At 39.5% G+C, this 19,983-nt stretch overlaps 1 protein-coding gene across 4 annotated transcripts in view; it reads left to right on the top strand.

Annotated features, from left to right (window-relative positions):
- LOC140477446 (interleukin-6 receptor subunit beta-like) overlaps positions 1 to 19,983 on the top strand; it is an 86,049-nt gene that overhangs the window by 19,824 nt on the left and 46,242 nt on the right. The window contains exons 3-4 of one of the 4 annotated variants that reach the window (XM_072571386.1): positions 3,448 to 3,576; positions 18,109 to 18,171. In XM_072571386.1, coding sequence (XP_072427487.1) covers positions 3,573 to 3,576; positions 18,109 to 18,171 — 67 coding nt within the window. In that variant the 5' untranslated portion in view covers positions 3,448 to 3,572. Of the gene's footprint in view, positions 1 to 3,427; positions 3,577 to 8,030; positions 8,152 to 18,108; positions 18,172 to 19,983 lie in introns of those variants that run through there. The other 3 variants (XM_072571393.1, XM_072571379.1, XM_072571402.1) reach the window with 3 other exon arrangements.

The following is a 19,983-nucleotide window of genomic DNA, read 5'->3' as shown; positions in this document are numbered from 1 at the left end:
CTTACCAATTATTACTATTTTTATATTATTTTTCCATGCAATGTGAACCACAAAGACCGGACGCGGTGTGAATACACTTAATCTCGATTTCATTTCCGAGCCCCTGGCCTTGAATGTGAAGAGTTCAATGATTTGGTGCCAAAGTGCTGGAAGCTGATCATGGGCTAACAGTGCAATTTTTGATGGCGTTTGCGCATGACAAAATACGCAGGTGTTAGCATTAGTTTTGTTTTTCTGAAGAAGCAAAACATACGCGAAAGTCATGTGATTGTTGTGCCAAATGCTTCATGTTTTACAAGTAAAGTTTGTAATTGATTCCTTTCCTCGGCAGTCCAGGGCACGGTACAATGTTTGTCACTCACATTGTCTGCCGCTGGCTGCTGGGTTGTCAGATTGCTGAGAGCCAGAGACTGTACAGACTTTATCCAGCAACGCGCTGCAGCAAGGAGAGTGGTTTCCGGAACGGTGAGACGCTTTCCTGCGTCCCCTGAAGCCTCATCATCTTAACGCTGTATTCCACATTATTTACACATACCAGACCCCAACTTCAACCTTCCCGAGTTACTGGTGTCTATTGTCAAAAGATCGAGGCAGTAAAACTTATGGGAAATGGCAATGTTTTTAAGTGAATTGAAGGAAATCGCAGGCAGAGCTCACACGACCACAGCAATTATTGTTTAATGTAATAAACATCAGTGTTTGTAAAGAAACATTTATTGAATGTGATTTTTTTAAATCAAAAAGACCAGCGAGGAAAATATTGAGTGTCTATTTTTAAATACATATTTAGTTAGTTAAGAATAAACTCGTGTTGAAGTTCGCAGATGCATTTTTAAAACAAACTCTCGCTTGCACAGAGATAAATGATGCCTCAAATCCTTCCAATTCTCTTATTGCAGTTATTTGGGTAGTCCAGTCCTTTCTGGAACTCTAATTAGCTTCGCTGATTCCATATAATTTTAGAATATATTTGCAATGTTTTATTATGTAGTGAGATGTATATAAACATTTCTGCTCAAACAGCAGTAACTGTCAGCATCTGCAAAAGTAACTCACTTTTCACCACATCCGCCTGCTTTTACAAGACTTCGTTTTTCAACACGGCTTTCAGCCTCACATCGTAATTTCTGTCTCCTGTTCCCAATAGGAACCAACTCTCCTCCCTACTAGTCTCATAATCAATACAGAGAGTAAAAATAAGTTTTGAATTGCTGAAGCAGGAGTGATTTGGGATCCCAGAATTAAAGTATCAAAGTGCAAAAGGAGGTGTCTGCATTCTGTCTGCACTGGCTCTCCAAATGAAAAGTGTCATTTAGTAATGTTCTGCTTTTTCTCTGTACCTTCACATACTGTTTCTATTCCAACAACCATCCAGTGTCCTCTTCAATATCTCAGTTGGACCTACCTTCATCAAACTTCTAGTATATTCCATGCCTTGACGACTCTCTGTGAAAAAAGGTGATCTCATACCACTTGCTGTTTGTTTTTCTGAGCTGGAGCAGTTTCTCACTATCTATCCTATCTCGCCCTCTCATAATTTTGAAAGCTTCTATCAGGTTTCCTCTTGGCCTTCTTTTCTCCACTTTCTCCAATCTGTTCACTTTACTGAAGGTTCTCATCTCGCAAACCATTCTTATAAACCTCCAATGCATTCACATCTACGCATTCATAAAATCTGGCATCCAGAATTGTACACACAAGTCTGCCTGAGGTCTGATAAGGATTTTGTATAATATGTTGATTTTTCAACTTCACCTCTTTTCTCTTGTACTCTGCTCCTTTTAAGAAAGCCCAGGAATATGTATGTGTTATTTACTGCTCTCTCAACTTGTCTTGCATCACTTAAAAATTGTGACCTTATAATATTTGACCAAGTAATTGCTGCCAAACTGCATCAGCTCAGACTTCTCCATGTTCAGCCCCTGCAGTTGAACAGTTGCTTTGAAGCTCTGTACAAGCTGGTTGGCCATGCTGGTGAATGGTTTATGCGTCTGGAAGCTGCTGCGATGCATGGATCTCAGAGATCTGCGCGATAGCAAGAAACTCACGGGGAACATTGCTGCTCCCTGTCTGCCCACTGAACCAACTTGTCTATATCCTCTTGGACTTCCACATTCCTCCTCACAGTTTACAATGTTGCCAAGTTTTGCATTATCTGCCAACTTTGAATTTTTTCCCTGCACTCCAAAATCTAGATCGTTAATTAATATCAGAAAAGGCAAGGCTTCCAAGATAGTCCCCCCGGGGAATGCCACTGCAAACCTTCCTCCAGCCTGAAAGGTAACCTTTGACCATTACTCCCTGTTACTCAGCTAATGTTGTATCCATGCTGTTTTCTTCCTTTTAGTCTATGAGCTATCACTTCTGTCCTAAGTCTGTTGTATGGCATGGTATCAAATGCCTTCTGGAAATCCATGTATACCAAATCAACATTACCCTCATCTATTCTTTCTGGTACCCGTTCAAAATACTCCAGCAAATTAGTCATTCATGACTTCCCTTTAGAAATTCACGCTGGCTCTTCTTAATCAACTCACATTTTCCCACGTGACTACTACTTCTATCTTGAGTAAAGATTTCTGGAAGTTACTGAACTTAAATTGAACAGTGTGTAATTGCTGAGATTATCCTCATAAACTTTGTTGCCTGGATTCTTCAGTGGCCAGCAATATGTGATTCTTCATTTTAAATGATTGTCATTTCATATTAAATGGCTAAGCAAACTCTGGATGGTGAAAGAGATTAATAATAAAATGTCAGGAGGTGGAGTAAGATCAAAATTGTTTCAAACTAAAAAAAAATACAACTTATGATGACATGTTGAAGTATTAGTGATAAGAGGTTCCGGATGACTGGAAGCCCAGGATATTTTCTGACTCCAACAATTTGTAGAGAATGCCAAAGCAAACCTTCAAGTGCATTCAGAGTGACACCAGAAGAAAATAATTTTAAAAAGTAGATTCTCTAAAACATTGGGAAGTAAAATTTAATTTCATACTTCAGTTTATTGTACATTGGTTTGGCAGTGTTCTTTGAAGTGGATTATATTTCGGTTGCCACTGTATGCTCTGTGTATTGGAACTTCAAAAATGATTTGCAATAATGTTGACAGCCAAATCAGTGATCCTTAGGGTTCCTTAATTTAAAGATTACAAACCTCCAGTTAGTCATTTAGTTATATTTGTACAGTGCAGTATAAACGAATGGTACTGAATTGAAATTCAGTGTGATCACTTGATACATGACCTGCATCCTTTTTCTTCACACCAGCTGAAAATATCATGGAACTGTTGGGAATCTGAATTAAAGCTGCAAATAGTGTGATACAAGGTCAGCTTTAAACATCTGAAAAGTCAGTTGAGTGTTTCAGCTATAAGCCTTTTGTCACAAGCCAAATTCCAAAGCTAAATCAGTACTCACAATGTTAATCTGCATTTTTGTTTGCAGATGCTATTGGATCTGCTGCCCATTTCCTACATATTTCATTCACAGTTCTGAAGAATTAAAATGGTTCCTGGTGACACCAAACAATTGTAATCTGGATAAGCAAAAGTCTTCTGGATCTACCAACAATGTGTAAGTTTCATTGAGTAGCTTGGTAAGAGATAACTTGTATGTTTTCACCACAGATGAAATTATGAGTGTGTTCATATGTTTGTATTACTCTGTCCTAACTTATGTTAAATAGTGAATGCCATGTAATCTAATAAAGAAATAAAACAAGTTTCAGATATGATTGAACTAGCAGCTGGTCCTACATTGTAGCTGGGTCAAAATACAAGAACTCCCTTCCTGACAGCTCTTGGACTACACCCCAAGGACTGTAGCAGGTCACAAAGACAGCTCACTGCCACCTTCTCCAGGACAATAGGGATGGTCACTTAATACTACCTTAGACATAGATATCTACATCCCATGAATAAATCTGAAAAAGATAGCAAGGTTCAATTGCTCATATGATCGCAGACTGAATATTGGATTTTTGATTATAACTTGCAGATTTAAATAGATCTTGTCATTCTTCTTCTATGCCTTTTGCCTTAAAGTTGATAGTAATGCATCAGCACTCTGTACTTTATGTTCTGGAATTTCCTCTTTAAAGCTCTTCACCTGTCAAACTTCCAACTGAATTGATGTGTTGACCATGGTTTGGTCATTCTTCCTAATATCTTCTTTGCTTGGCATCCATGCTTCTTGGTCAGTGAAATGCTTTGAGTTGTTTTCTACATTTTAAAGTGTTCCATAAATGCATGTTGTAGTTAGGTAATTTTCACAATGGTGCTACATGTAAACAATAACATAATGGCTGGGATGCTTAGGGATGTCTTGCTATTAATTTCTACATTTTCAAGTTTTTTGTTTCAGCTTGGGGTCCTTTTAAATTAAACTATCTTAAATAATGAATTTGTAAAATGAACCACATATAAGATCTGGAAAAGTTGTGGCTTTGCAATGTTGTGAAACTACAAATCATTTCCTTTATCTTCTTGTTACTTCCTGATTTCTTTAAGTGGTGAGATGAGAATATGTAATTGTTGTGAAGAAAATCCTTAAGTGTCGAGATAAAATCTGATGTTAATTTTCCAATTTTTAAAATATTTTCATTAAAGTACTTGGCAGATTTAACGAGTTTGTATTCCTTAGGCAATACTTGATATCAGGAACTCACAGCAAAAATTTAGACTTGGAAATTAATAGTGCTCAGAAACTTTCATCTATTGATTTAATGGACAAAGAAACGTGAATCACATACTGAGTTCTACATTCAGATTCCGAACAAGCAAATGTTATAGGATGCTAGACCCTGTGTTGAAAATGTTAATTCATCATTTTTCTTCCACTTAGTCACTGAGTTTAAACAGCTCTCTGTAGTGTTTTCCATACAATGCAGTGGTTCACATGGACAACCAAACAATTTTAAATGATTAATCTTAGCGATGCAATTTTCAGTTGACTTGACCTCAGCAGCTTTTTTGGGAGGATGATTTCATGACACTGGGAAATTGCTTCACTCCCCCTTATGTAAAAATGCTTTTCCTGATGTTGCCATTGAATGGCATCAACCCAAGTTTAATACATGTCAAAGTAAGATACTGCAGATGCTGGAAACATATAGAAAATTCCGGAAAAGCTTAGCAGTTCAGGCAGCATCTGTGCAGGCAAATTGGATGGAAGCCATGTGTTCAATTCCAAGTGGCAGAATACCTGTCTTACATTTATTAGTTTGCAGGTGAGCCACTCATCCACACATGGCAGGATGTCAATTAAGCTCATTATTGAGCTGCTTGAGAAAAAATTATCCTTTAGCCCATTCAGATTTCATCATGCCTTATAATCTAATGGGATTACCATGGGTCTCCTGCATGTCCTGATAGTTGCCCAGCCTCTGGCCTCATATGGTGGGTTTGTCATTCATAGCTACTCAGTATCAGATGGAGGGATATTGAGCCCATGATAAGAAACAGTTTCTACCTATCCTAACAACCTCTTTAATCAACTTAAAACTTCAATGAGCTCAACACTTAGTCTGTGAAGTGCATGGGAAAGCAAGCCTAGTCTAAGCAACAAAGACATTTGATTTGGATTAAATGAACTTGTAGACCCAATATAGACCCTTTTGCAATGGGGTAATATTTCATCATCCCATTGATGATATTGGTGCCCAAGCCAATTTCCTGCATGTTCTTTAACTTACTGTATGAATGTCCAAATTCCAAATACACATTCCCACACCGCAGGTCTCTGTACTGTTACTTTAAAACTTATCCCTTTCTCTTTTGCAGCCTGAATGAAAGTAATTATGAATATTTTTAAACACTAATGGTAACAATTAGACTAACTTTTAATTTTAAATCATCTGTCATGATGGGATTTGAACTCATCTCCCCAGAACATTAGTCTGGGCTTCTGGATCGGTGGCCTATTAACATACCACTGCCTCCCTAGGTCAAGGTGATGTAGCTTTCTTGCATACTTAGAGTAAGTTTTCTATAACTCCACAAGACATGGGAAGGACAACTGCTCAGTATACCTTCACTTTAGTTGAGAGACTAATTCTTCTTTGCAGCCCCTGTTTTGGTTTGTCAAAGGAAATAAACTATTCTGATATTGGCTTACTTGTCATTGTGAACTGCTCGGGTAGGTATATTTGATGATCATTTTGGTTGAAATAGTTTGCTTCACATACTGCTTTTTTAGGACAGTTTTTTTGGTGCAGCTAGTGAGACCATAGTTATGAAATGCAAATGAAAATGGTCCCTACTATGTTGCGTTTCATGTTTTGGAAAGAAGTTTGGGGCACAGTCTTAGTGCTTATGAATGGCGTGACTCAAGTGTTCTGGGGTGATAGACTGTCCTAGATCTCTGAAAGTTCTCTGGTTGTCCTCCATTATGTGACAGACAATTTGACACGATCTAGCTGCAATCTAGAATTGAAAAGTTTTGCCTCATAATATCCACTTTGAGTCTTGAGACGTTGAGTTTCTTTTTGACATCCTTCCCCCTACACTTCCCTGTAGTGTCAGTGTATGAAGAAATATGCTGTTGACATTAGCGTGAGTTTTTCTTCAGTGCTTCCATAGCAGAAGTGCAGGAGGTAATTGGCTACTCTGTTGCAATAGAACGCTCAGGTAGCTGAGACTTGATAAGGATTTATTGCAGGTATATCATTTATACTGCTCCAAAGTGATAGTGAGCTGCCTTCTTAAACTGCTGCAACCCATGTGCTGCAGGTCGACCACAATGACATTCAGCAGGGAGATCCGGGACTTTGAGCCAGTTATACTGAAGGGATAGTGATGCATTTCCAAGTCAAGAGGATCCTTGGTGAATTTCTGTCATGCATCTTGTAGATAGTAAACACCACTGCTACTGAGTAGTCATTGGAGTAAATGTTGTGAATGTGGTGCCAAAGAAGCAAGCTGATTGGTGTTGGATGGTGTCAAGTTTCTTGAGTACTGTTGGAGCTGCGTTGAAAAAGGTGGTGCTGGAAAAACACAGCAGGCCAGCCAGCATTCGAGGAGCAGGAGAATCAAGGTTTCAGGCATAAGCCCTTCTTCCTGAAGAAGGGCTTATGCCCGAAACGTCGATTCTCCTGCTCCTCGGATGCTGCCTGGCCTGCTGTGTTTTTCCAGCACCACATTTTTCAACTCTGGTCTCCAGCATCTGCAGTCCTCACTTTCTCCTATTGTTGGAGCTGCACCTATCCAGGCAATTGGGGAGTATTCCATCACACTCCTGACTTATACCTTGTATAAGGTGGACAGTCTTTGGGGAGTCAGTAGGCAACTCGCTTGCTGCTGGATTCCTAGGTTATGACCTGCACTTGTAGGAATTGTGTTTGTCTAGTTAACCCAGAATACTGATAATGAGGGAATTCCATGATGCTAACAGCATGTGGAGGTGGGAGACCAGACTTACCAGGAGCTTGTATGTACAGTCACCCTGCAACTAATTTGAGAGAAAGGTTTACTAGTCCCAAGTGAAAACAATGAAGCCTTATACGATGCTTGTTTGAGACTAAGGTCCTGGCCTTTTGGCCTGGGGAGACAGTCCTCTTCAATTTGACATTCCAAGTAACCATGGAAGCATAGATCATCTTTGGACCTTTAACAGGAGCCAATTTGATACTTGCCCTAGAGCAGTCACATGATCAAACTGTGGACAACAGAACTACCAAGCAATCTTCTGATTCTTGCAAATACTGTACTAATGATTCCACCTCATTGCTACCTCCAACACATAACCATTTGAACCAAGACATGATTCTCAAAAGTTGCCTTTATCTAAAAACAGGATCTGTGTTATCAAGCTCCTCAGGCTTTTAGGCCAAGGCCTACATAACTTGGCCCTTCAGCAACAATGCTGTTCTTGTGTGTTATACTCACAGCTCCCATATTACACATGCACTGTGTGACAATTAAATACATTCCGTCTGGCTGAATAACTCCCTCCCTCTTTCTTCCACACTCTCTATCAGTACTTGAAAATGACTGTGTTTGGGAGGACATGCGTGGATTGAAAATCCGGAGTTTGTCGGAATCCTCGTCTTACAGCAAAACCAATGGTTTTAAAATTTGAGATGATTAGGAATGGAGAGAGGAAGTCAACAGTTTCATTTGAATCGTTCACCGACTCTACTCACACCCAGAGGTGACAAGTAGCACAGACCCCATGTTTATTCTTGTAACATTACCAAGCAAAAAGAGTCACGTTTGATACAGTGTTAACTTTTTCTCTCTCCCAATAGGTGCTGCTAAACCTCGAGTACCTCCGGCACTTTAATTTTATTTAACTATGAACATTTTTGTCATAATTATTTTAGGGTCTGCTTGTGTAATGTAAATTGGTGCAAAGTTACTTTCTCTCAAAGGTATCACAATTGCTCACAAACTCACAGTTGGCTGGGAAAATAGACTAAGAAGTACGTCTGAGGTTGAGCAGTGCCAGGTATTGAAGCAAATATTTCATAACTGTCAGCAAAATTTAATTCTGGTGAAGGAGGAGCACTCAGTGAGAAGGCTGAATCACCCATGGTTAATAAATATGATTAAGTAGTGTATCCAATCAAAAACTAAGACACACAAGACTGAAAACTTGTGGTAGGTCAGAGGATTGGAAATTTCTTTTTAGGAACCAGCAGCAGATGACTAAAATGCAAATGTAGAGGGAGAAAATTGAATATGAGAGAAAATTGGTAAGAAATATAAAAACAAACAGCAAGAGTTTATATGGATATATTAAAAGAAAGAGTAATGAAAGTATATGTGGGACTCTTTTTTTTCTTTTAAGATTACTTACAGTGTGGAAACAGGCCCTTCGGCCCAACAAGTCCACACCGACCCGCTGAAGCGCACCCAACCTGACTCATTCCCCTACATCTACCCCTGCACCTAACACTGTGGGCAATGTAGCATGGCCAGTTCACCTAACCTGCACATTTTTTTGGACTGTGGGAGGAAACCGGAGTACCCGGAGGAAACCCACACAGACACGGGGAGAATGTGCAAACTCCACAATACAACTGGGAAAGTGATACTAGGGAACAGCGAAATGGCAGATAATTTAAACGAATATTTTGCACTGGGCTTCACAGTGGAAGACATTGCAAACATCCCAAAGCTAGTAGATAAGCAAGGTATAATGGGAGGGAAGATATATCAGGGTCACAATCACGAAGGATAAAGTATTTGTCAAAATAACAGGACTGAAGACAGACAAGTCACGGGGACCTCATGGCCTCCATCCAGGGGCTAAAAGGAAGTGGCAACAGAGATCGTGAAGGCATAAGTTAGAATATTCCAGAACTCACTGCAGTGCAGGAAGGTTTCAGCTGATTGCAAAACCACTAATGTGACACCCATGTTGAGGAAAGGAGGGAGATTGAAAGCAGAAACCAATAGGTCAATTAGCATATGTTGAGAAAATGCTAGAGTCCATTATTAAGGAAGAAATTGCTGGACATTTAGAAAGCTTAAAACAATCAAACATAATCAACATGGTTTTATGAAAGGGAAATTAACATTCGACAAATTTGCTGGAGTTCTTTGAGGATACAACAAGCAGAGTTGATAAAGGGGAACTAGTAGATCTATTGCATTTGGCTTTCCAGACAGCATCTGATAAATGGTTATTACAGAAGATAGGAGCTCACTATGTTCGGGGTAGTTTATTAGCATAGATTGAGGATTAGCTAACAGATACAAGAAGCTGCAGGATAGGTGGAATGCATTTTGTGATGAGGACAGAGGAAAATCTGTAAAAGCATATAGTAAGATTAAGCAAATGGGTATACATTTTGGCAGAGATAAAGTTTAATGTAGGAAGTGTGAAGTTTTTTACTTTTATATACTGGTGGGAAGAATCAAAAGATAGACTGTTATTTAAATGTGCCAAGACACTAAGAAAAATGGAACACAGAGGGATATGGATGTTCTTGTGCACGAAACACAAAAATGCATGCAGACACAGCAAGTAATTAAGAAAGCAAATGGAATTTTGCCCTTTATTGCTGGAAGAGTTTAAATATAGTGAAGGCTTGTTATAACTGTACAGTGTGTTAGAGAGGCCACATCTGGAGCACTATGTGAAGTTTTGGTCTCTGTATTTAAGAAAGGATATACTGGCATTGGAGGCAGTTGAAAAGTGATTCACGAGGCTGATTCCTGGGATGAAAGGGTTGACTTATCAAAAAAATGGCTAAACAGTTTGGGCCTTTATCCATTAGGGTTGAGATGAATGAGGGGTGATCTTATTGAACCATATAAGATTCTGAAGGACTTAACAGGGTTGATGTTGAGATGATGTGTGGGGAATCGCAAACTAGGTGCCATAGTTACCAAATAAGGGGACACTCTGTAATAGTGCACCATCTATTAAACCATGATAGGGATTAGGTTGAAGAAGTTGATTTGTATCTGTTTTAGGTTTTATTGCACTCATTGTAGAATTTCACACTGAATCTCAGATCTCTGAAATTGTAGCTTGGCAGTTTTTTTTACCTCAAACTGCTAAGTGATGGGGGTTGTGGTCCTACTTACCTATCTGAGTGCTGATGCTTGCAGACATGGGGGTTTCCAGAGTATTGATCTGCAATTGTACATTTATGTCTGAGAACATCCTGAAAAGGTTACAGAAAAAGAAACCTTTGGATGGAAGTGTGTTTTTGTTCATGTTTTTTGCTGGCAAAGGATCAGGGAAACACATTCAGAACAAAGAGAGAAAAAAAATACAGTTTGTGAAATGATCTGGCAGGGCATCAAGAAGAGTAATATTCAGTCAGCTTGTGACATATTTCCTGTCTGCGCACAAGAAAAACCTATTGTGGTTGTGATTTATAACAGAATTTAAACCAAGTACCCTAGGCAGCAGGAACTTCTGGACTGAATGTTTTGATAGTGTTATGCAACTTAGCAGCTGAGGTGAGAGTTCCTGCCTTTGTCTCATTTCTTCTGAAACCACATAACGTGTGCGACACTTGGCTGGAAGAAAACAAAACAGATCATATCCACGCTTATACTTACAATCAACTACGTTTTGGGGACAACTGACTGTTTCTTAGTGAGGCATCAGGGACAAAATGACCTTCTTTAGCACCTTTTATGATTTTATTAAAAAAACATGCTTTCTGAAAAATTATTATTCCTGATTTTTTTTAAGTAATTGTTATGTTATTGCTGAACAATACAAACATTCAAATATTCAAATATTTTTGGTTTCTTAGTTGTAAACCTCAAGAGCTGAAGGAGAAAGCTGGACAGGATAAGGGGATTAAAATTAGTTCCAGGTAGGGAGGAGAATGACAGAAGATTTAAAGGGAGGGAGATGGCAGTGTGGAGAACTGGAGAGTGGAATATAGAAGGGAAGTACAAGTGAGGGTTTAAGTTTTACAAGTGTTAATAAATATCAAAAAGCAGGTAGGTAGAACTGCTCCTTTGCAAAACGGATCTCAGTCAAACTCTCAGAATAGTTTTGTTGAAAGAACAGCATGTTTTTAGTGTCCACACAGTCAGTCAAAAACACAAGTCTCACTGTTCTAATACTGTGGTGGGACATTATTTATTTGTCATACTTCCTTATCAGAATTCAGTCAATAGCTTGACACGACTCATTTCCTTAAGAATATCTCAGCTCAATGGAGAAATGTCTGGTTAACATTTTAAAAAGTAGGGTGGAATTTTCCTCTCTGAAGTTGGTGAGGGAGGTGGTGTAAAGGGGAAATGATTAAATAAGTTTGGTCTGGAGCAAAACTTGCCCCTTCTTGCCACATCTGCAATGATGTGCTGGGCAACAAGGTCCAGTGAAAACGTTCTTGATTTACCAGCAATTAAGGCCCTTATAGACAAGCAATAGCCCTTTACTCTGAAAGTCTCTTCCCACAAGCTCCACTTGATGAGCAGAAGGATATAAAAGATTCCCTTCTCAGCAGTAGATCTCCTGAGGGGTTGGGCCTCACCCAGCAGACTTTAGTAACTAGAAGCAGCTGGCCTCTACCTGACAGCTTCTAGAGAAGATGGGATGTCACCATTAAGGCCTGTGATAGGACAAAATACATAATCCACTTGTCAATTCTTAATGAGCTAATTGGCAGACAATCCTGTGAGTCATCTCAGTGGTGAAGGTGATGAGTTATATACTCACCACATTTAGAAGGATTCTTGAAAGAAATTATATTCCATAGGTATGAATATCAGCACAAATACCAATTTTTTTGGTAGTTTTAATTTCTTAATAGACAAAAATAAACAAAACTATACATTACCACATTACATAGTATCTCATTTATACTAACAATTATTGGTACTTTTTAGGCCAAGATTTGTATCCTTACTGATACTAAGTGTTTAGACTTTTGACAATTTACACAACAATTAAAATGTTAATAGTAACTTTTTAAAAAAAAAATAATCTAAATGTGAAATAGATTTGCCACTAACCTTTTATTTACTAATGATAATTACAATGATTAAAAGTTCTTAGAGTTAATAATTATGGAAAGATTAATTTTCTATTTAATTTTTATCAGTGTTAACATTGTGGAACTGCATGGATCTGCACTAGATCATAATGCTGAACAATAATATTGCACAATCATAGAATCCTTATGGTGCAGAAAGAGGCCATTTGGCCCATCAACCAACCATCCAAACTGCATCCAACCCAGATCCAGCTCCCTCACCCCACATTGAGTTTTTAACCATGTAATATATCCCATGACACTACATAGCCATATAGCATAGCCAATCCACTTAGCCTACACATCTTTGGACTGTAGGAGGAAACCAGACCACCTGGAGGAAACCTATGCAGATACAGGGAGAGCACACAAACTCCACATAGACTGTTTCCCATGGCTGGAATCAAACACAGGTCCTTGTTGCTGTGAGGCACTAAACCACTGTACTGAGAATGTAGAGCAGAAGATGTTTTTGCTATTAGCTCAATAGGATTCATGGTGGCCATTATATGACTTTAGCTTCTTGTTGGATCCTTATCTGTAGCCCAGTTATAGTGATTGGGACCAGGTGGACATTGTTAACAAAGTGGTTCTTGATTGGGGTTGTTAAACCGGGCCAATCAGGAACCTTGTAGTTAATGAGGTCAACCTCATCCCAATCACTACACTAGTTCTTGGCAAATTGAGGCCCTTAAGTACACAATCAATAGCCACTTAAGGGTCTCAACTCACAACTTCCCTGATTACCTGCCTTCCTGACAGGTGAGAATTGTGGCTCGTTTCTGAACTGGGAAACCATGGTCACCTGCCTGCTGAGTTGGGGCTAATATTGAAGCAATTAGAGACATGAATGGCAGGAAAGGGAGTGGTACCTGAAAATCATACCCCTGTCCTTGACTCTAACCCTCTCCTCCCACCAGCTCCACTTGATGACAAAATCAAGGATCAGGATTAGTAACCAGAGAAAGACCCACCACTGATTAGTCATACTTAACAAGAAGGAAGATGGTTGTGGTTGTTGGAAACCAGTCATCTCTGCTTCAATGTTGTCGTAAGAGTTCCACAAAGCTGTGGCTGAGACCTAAACTTCTTCAGCTACTTCAGCAATGACTTTTCCTCCAACAGAAGGCTGGAAATATGAATATTTGATAATTGCCCACTGTTTATGTCACACTGGCATCATTTCTGAAGCAATCCATTTCTATAAGCAGCAACAGCTGGACAACTTGCAGGCTTGGCTGATAAGTAGTAACATGAGCTTCACAAAAATGCCAGACAATGATGACCTCCAATAAGGAAGAATGTTCCCTTGATATTCAATGGCATTGCCAACACCGAATTCTCTGCCACAACTACTTGGCTACAAGAGCATGTCGGAAACTAGGATTTCTACAGCAAATAACTCATTTTCTGGCAATCAGTATCTGATCAGAGTGTTTGCTTCTTTGCTTCAACCCCCTCTGCTCCATTTGCAAACCATCCCCGACCCACAAAACGTGCTGTGGCCTCAGTTCTCTGTGATCCTATGATTCTGGCAGTGGAAGGGGTGGGGGTGAGAAAGGGTTGATATCCTCCTGGCCACACTGCTGGTGTTCTTTCAACATTTCATGCCCACAGTCTATATACATTAGAACACCAGTACCATCCATATAACAGATAGTTGTGTCAGAGCAGAAAGTTAATAAAAAGTTTGTAGGAGGAAATGAAATAGAATAAGAAGGTAGGAATTAGGAGGAATGAATGTGTGAAAGAGTTTCTCCAGCCAGTTGGTGAGACCCACTGATGCTACAACAGATTCTGTCAAATTTTTAAAAATATGTCAGTCATGGATTTTGTTCATGTATCATTCATGAGCATTGCTGGCTGGGCAGCATTTATAGCCACTTTATAAATGCCCTTGAGAAAGGCATGGTAAGTTGCCTTCTTGAAGTGCTGCAGTCCATGTGCTAGAGGGAGACACAGAATGCTGTTATGGAGGGAGTTCCAGGATTTTGACCCAGTGACACTGAAGGAATGGTGATTTATTTCCAGTTCAGAATGGTGAGGGGAACCTTGGCTTTGGAAGGTACTATTAAAAGAGTCTTAATGAGCCACAGCAGTTTGTCTTGTAGATGGTTCATATTGTGTTGGAGGTGAAGCAACTGAGAGTTGAAGATGGTAGATGTGGCCCCATAATAAGTGGACTGCTTTGTCCTGGATGCTATCAAGCTTCTTGGGTGTTGTTGGAGCTGCACCGATCCAGGCAAGTGGGGAGTATTCCATCACACGCCTGACTTGTATCTTGTAGATGGTTTTGATTGCTGTGGGGAGTTAGAACTTGTAGCCTCTAACTAGCTCTTCTAACAATAGTATTTATATAGCCCATGCAGTTCAGTAAATGGTAACCCCCAGATCATTGTTAATGGGGGATTAAGTGATGGTAATGCCTTTAAATATCAAGGAATGATGATCAGATTCTCTTTTGCTGGAAACGATTATTGCCTGGCACTGGTGCCGTGTAATTGTTACTTGCCACTTATCAGTCCAAGTTTGGATGTTGCTTATGTCTTGCTGCATATAGACATGGACAGTTTCAACAACTGAGAGTCATAGAAGGTGCTGAACATTGTGCAATCAACAGCAAACATCCCCTTTTCTGATCTTATGATGGCAGGGAAGATAAAGTATGATTGATAAAGTAGCGGGATGGAGTAAGACCGCAGAGCTTAGCTCTGATCTAATGGTTTTAGGATCTTGTCTTGTCTATTGCATTCTATTTCTGATGTTTGGCATGCAAGTAATCCCATGTTGCAGCTTCACCAGATAGACAGCTCATTTTTACATATGCCTGGTGCTGCTCCTGGCATCTCCACCTGCACTGTTCATTGAACCAATGTTGATCTCCAGGCTCGTTTTCTGTTGTAGTATGCTGGATATGCCAGGCCACAACATTATAGATTATGGTAGAATAGGGTGCTGCTGTTGCTGGTGACCCACAGCACTTCAAATTTGTGTTACGAGATCTGTACAAATCTGTCCTGTTAAGCATGGTGCTAGTATCACCCACACAATGTATCCTCAATGTTATGATGGGACATCTTCTCCACAAGGACTTTGAGGTAGTCTCTCCTATTGTCACAGTAGTCATGAGGAGACAGATCTGTGACAGGTAGATTGGTGTGACGAGGACAAGTAGAATTTTTGCTCTCGTTGAATCCCTCACTCCTGCTACAGACCCAGACTGGCAGCTCTGTCATTTAGAATTTGGCTAGCTTGGTCAGTAAAGGTACTGTCAAGTCACTCTTCATGATGGACACTGAAGTCTGCCAATCAGAGTAAATTCTGTGCCCTCTCCACCCTTAGTGCTTCCTGCAAGTGGTGTTCAACAAGGAGGAATGTTATTCATCAGTTGAGGGGGGGGGTGGAGGAGGACAGTCTGTTTCTTTGACCATGTTTGCCCTGATGGCATGAGATTTCATGGGGTCCAGGAATACTGTTGAGAACTCGCAAAGCAACTCGTTCAAGTCTGTACCATAATGTCCGGTGGGTCCATCCTACTGACAGGAGAGGACATATCCAGGATGATGGTGTGATATCTGGGACATTGTCTGTAAGATGAGTGTGACTGTGCCAGGTTGGTGCTTGACTAGTGTATCAGTCAGCTCTTCCAATTTTGGTACTAACCACCAACTTTGGTATGGAGGACTTTATAGGGTTGACTGGGCTGAGTTTGCGACTGTTATTTCCAGTGCTTAGTTTGATGCCAGATAGTCAGGCCAGTGTTATTCTTTTGATTAGGGTTTGTAGCAGTTGGGTATATTGTGTGGCTTGTTAGGCCAATTCAGAGGGCAGTTAATAATTAACCACATTGCTGAGAATCTAGGGTCTCATGTAGAACAGACTAGGTAAGGATGGAAAATTTCCTTCCCCGAAAGACATTCATGAACTAGATGGATTTTTATAATAATCAATAATGATTACATGGTCTTCATTAGGCCAACTTTTAATTTCAGATTTTTGTTTACTCAATTCACATTTCACCAGTTGACATAGTGGGATTTATATCCCTCTCCCAGAACAGTAGCCTGCCATTGACAACCTTTTGTCAGAGCTCACAACCATTTCAAGGGCATTTTGACTTAATTTCAATTATGAGACTTTAATTCAATTACAATTATAGACCGAGTTGAAAAGTCCAATCTAAAGGTTTATTAATCCTGATTATTTGCCAGGTCCATTCCAGGAACAAGTTTGTTTCACAAGTTTTGCAGATGTAATTAAGTTTATCTAAACAAGTATAAAAGAAATGATTTTCAATAAAAACTATGATTTTTCAATTAATCCACTTCAGTTTGCCAACTCATGGTTTCTGGCTGACAAAGCACTTGTCTCTTGTTCTGTCCTCTTGTGTTTGGTTGACTGACGTTATCCTTTTGTCTTCAGATTTTTCTTCTGTGCATTGAACTACCAAGTATTGCTGCTTATAAATTCTGTTGCCACTGTTTCCTTAGATTAATTTTTTTTATCTTGAAGCACTCTTACACACAACAAAACATATTTTTCTATTACCAAATCATCTGTACCCTTTGTATTTATTAACCACCACCAGTAAATTACCAATTCTTTCCAATTGAATCATTTACATACAAAGCTTGTTAAGGGCAATGCAAGTCTTCGGAGAGGGGAGGAGGGAGGGAGCTAAATCAAAATGGAGTTGGAAGGGGTTCCTCATAGTAATCAGAAGTATCCTGAGCTCTAATTGCCTTACCAAGGGGTGATCAAAATCAGTTCAGCCAGGTGCGTCCAATTCCTAACTGGTTTCTCTAAAAGTGATAACCATCTTATCGATATCACCTCCTACTATCTCGTTATTCATTCCTTAAAATGAGAATTTAATGACATCTTGTCCCTCAGCTTCCTAACTTCATAAATCTTTACCAAGATAATGTGGTACTAGCAGAATACTTTGTGAGTTTGCTGAGAGTATGTTGTGTTACCCTTTAGTGACTAATATTATCTCAACTCCAAAGCCTATCTTCCTTTACTAAAAATAATTGTGCATTCCAAAATAACTATTGATGCATAAAGTAAATTAAAGCTTAGACAAAACTAATGTGTGTGTATAGGCCTATTTACCAAATTAAAACCCATTTAAATCCTAGCAAAGGTTTCTTTTATCTCAAATATTTTCATAATTTTTATCCTAATGTCTATATTAGCTTGAACCATGTTTTAAAAAAACCCAGGAAACCATGAACCTTGATTCTAACTTGGACCATATGGCTATTCTTCCTTTCAGAAAGTGCTTTGCAACTAAACACAATGTCATTTGATTCCTTACTTGTTTAATCATGTCAAAATTATTGGTTATTATTCAATCCTGCAGATGGGTAATAGCTATCAGCCTTGATGGTGCTCATATCCCCAAAATAAGAAAATCAAATTCAGTCAGTCCATTTCTATTCTTATCAATTTCTAAAGGAAGGTAAATTGTAAATGAAGTCTAGAATGAGTCAGCCAATCCTTATGGAGAGGACAGAGATTCATGCTTCAGTTAAACATCCCTTTTTATGTGTTGATAATTCCCAATTGTTTTTTTTACTGATTTTTGCAGTTAGATTGTGTTTGTTTCAATAATTAAAATCAATTCATAAGTTATATATTTAATTTTACAGTTACCCCACAAAATATAATCTCTACCTGGATATGGGTGTTGATAAGTACATTTATTATTGAAGGTAAGCAATGCATGACATAATTATTGTAATGATCTTCTCTGATGCATGGGTATACTTTACAGTTCAACCTGTGATGTACTTACAGAACAGCTCTATCTTTCTGCTTCTGTTTGACATTGCACCTTTTATGTAAGTTGTGAGTATTTCTGTCATTCCATAGCAAGGGAGTTCTGCATTGGCTATCAGCCAATATTAGGCAAAAGTGAGGACTGCAGATGCTGGGAATCAGAGTCTAGTTTAGAGTGGTGCTGTAAAAGCACAGCAGATCAGGCAGCATCTGAGGAGCAGGAAAATCGACATTTCGGGCAAAAGCTCTTCAGCATCACTCTAATCTATCAGCTACTAATTGCAAGTGTAAAAGCAGCTTTTATTTTTCTTTCCCTGATTATCTTTATCTTTCAATCGTGACTAAATGTATGTTAAAATTTAGGACATCCCGCCCACCCAATCTCCCTGCAGTGAAAAGGCTGGACTATGGTGAAAATAAGAAACAAGCAGGAAAAATGTCTTCCAAGAGAAATCAAGAAATGATTGTCATCCCCATCATACCTGGAATATGGAGAACTTAACAAAATGGAAAATCTGAATAACTAGATAAATATAATAAACAGCCAGGGCGGCATCGTTGCTCAGTGGTTAGCACTGCCACTTCACAGTGACAAGGATTGAGGTTCGATTCCACTCTTGGGTGACGGTCTGTGTCGAGTTTGCATATTCTCCCCATGGTTGCTTGTGTTTTTTCCGGGTGCTCCGGTTTCCTCCCAGTCCAAAAATGTACAGGTTAGATGGATTAGCCACGTTAAATTGCCCACAGTGTCCAGGGATGTGTAGGCTAGGTGGATTAGCGATGGGAAATGCAGGGTGAAAGGGTAGAGGATAGGTTTGGGTGAGATGCTGTTCAGAGGGTCAGTGTGGACTTGATGGGCTGAATGGCCTGCTTCCACACTGTAGGGATTATATGAATTTATGGTTCAGATGGAATGTCTCCAGAGTGATCACTTTCTCCTACATTTGGTTATTTATTTTTCTGATGCAGTTAGCTAAAATTTACATTTGGGAAGACTATTACAATAGTAGCTGCACTTCAAAATTTCTTCGCTAACTCTACAACACTTTATGGCATTGTGAGGTCAAGAAAGACACTATAGAAGTTGTAAAATTATTCTTCCTTCTGATACTGCACTACAGTCTGAGTCAGCAGCAGAATAGAGTCATAGAGATGTACAGCATGGAAACAGACCCTTCAGTCCAACCCGTCCATGCCGACCAGATATCCCAACCCAATCTAATCCCACCTGCCAGCACCCGGCCCATATCCCTCCAAACCCTTCCTATTCAAATACCCATCCAAATGCCTCTTCAATGTTGCAATTGTACCAGCCTCCACCACATCCTCTGACAGCTCATTCCATACACGTACCACCCTCTGTGTGAAAACGTTGCCCCTTAGGTCTCTTTTGTATCTTTCCCCTCTCACCCTAAACCTATGCCCTCTAGTTCTGGACTCCCCCACCCCAGGGAAAAGACTTTGTCTATTTATCCTATCTATGCCCCTCATAATTTTGTAAACCTCTATAAGGTCTCCCCTCAGCCTCCCACGCTCCAGGGAAAACAGCTCCCTGTAGCTCAGATCCTCTAACCCTGGCAACATCCTTGTAAATCTTTTCTGAACCCTTTCATGTTTCACAATATCTTTCCAATAGGAAGGAGACCAGAATTGCACGCAATATTCCAACAGTGTCCTAACCAATGTCCTGTACAGTGGCAACATGACCTCCCAACTCCTGTACTCAATACTCTGACCAATAAAGG

The sequence above is a fragment of the Chiloscyllium punctatum genome, chromosome 1 (genome assembly GCF_047496795.1).
Source record: "Chiloscyllium punctatum isolate Juve2018m chromosome 1, sChiPun1.3, whole genome shotgun sequence".
NCBI lineage: Eukaryota > Metazoa > Chordata > Chondrichthyes > Orectolobiformes > Hemiscylliidae > Chiloscyllium > Chiloscyllium punctatum.
Note: the sequence above shows the minus strand (reverse complement) of the source record. Positions and strands in the feature narration are given on the sequence as shown.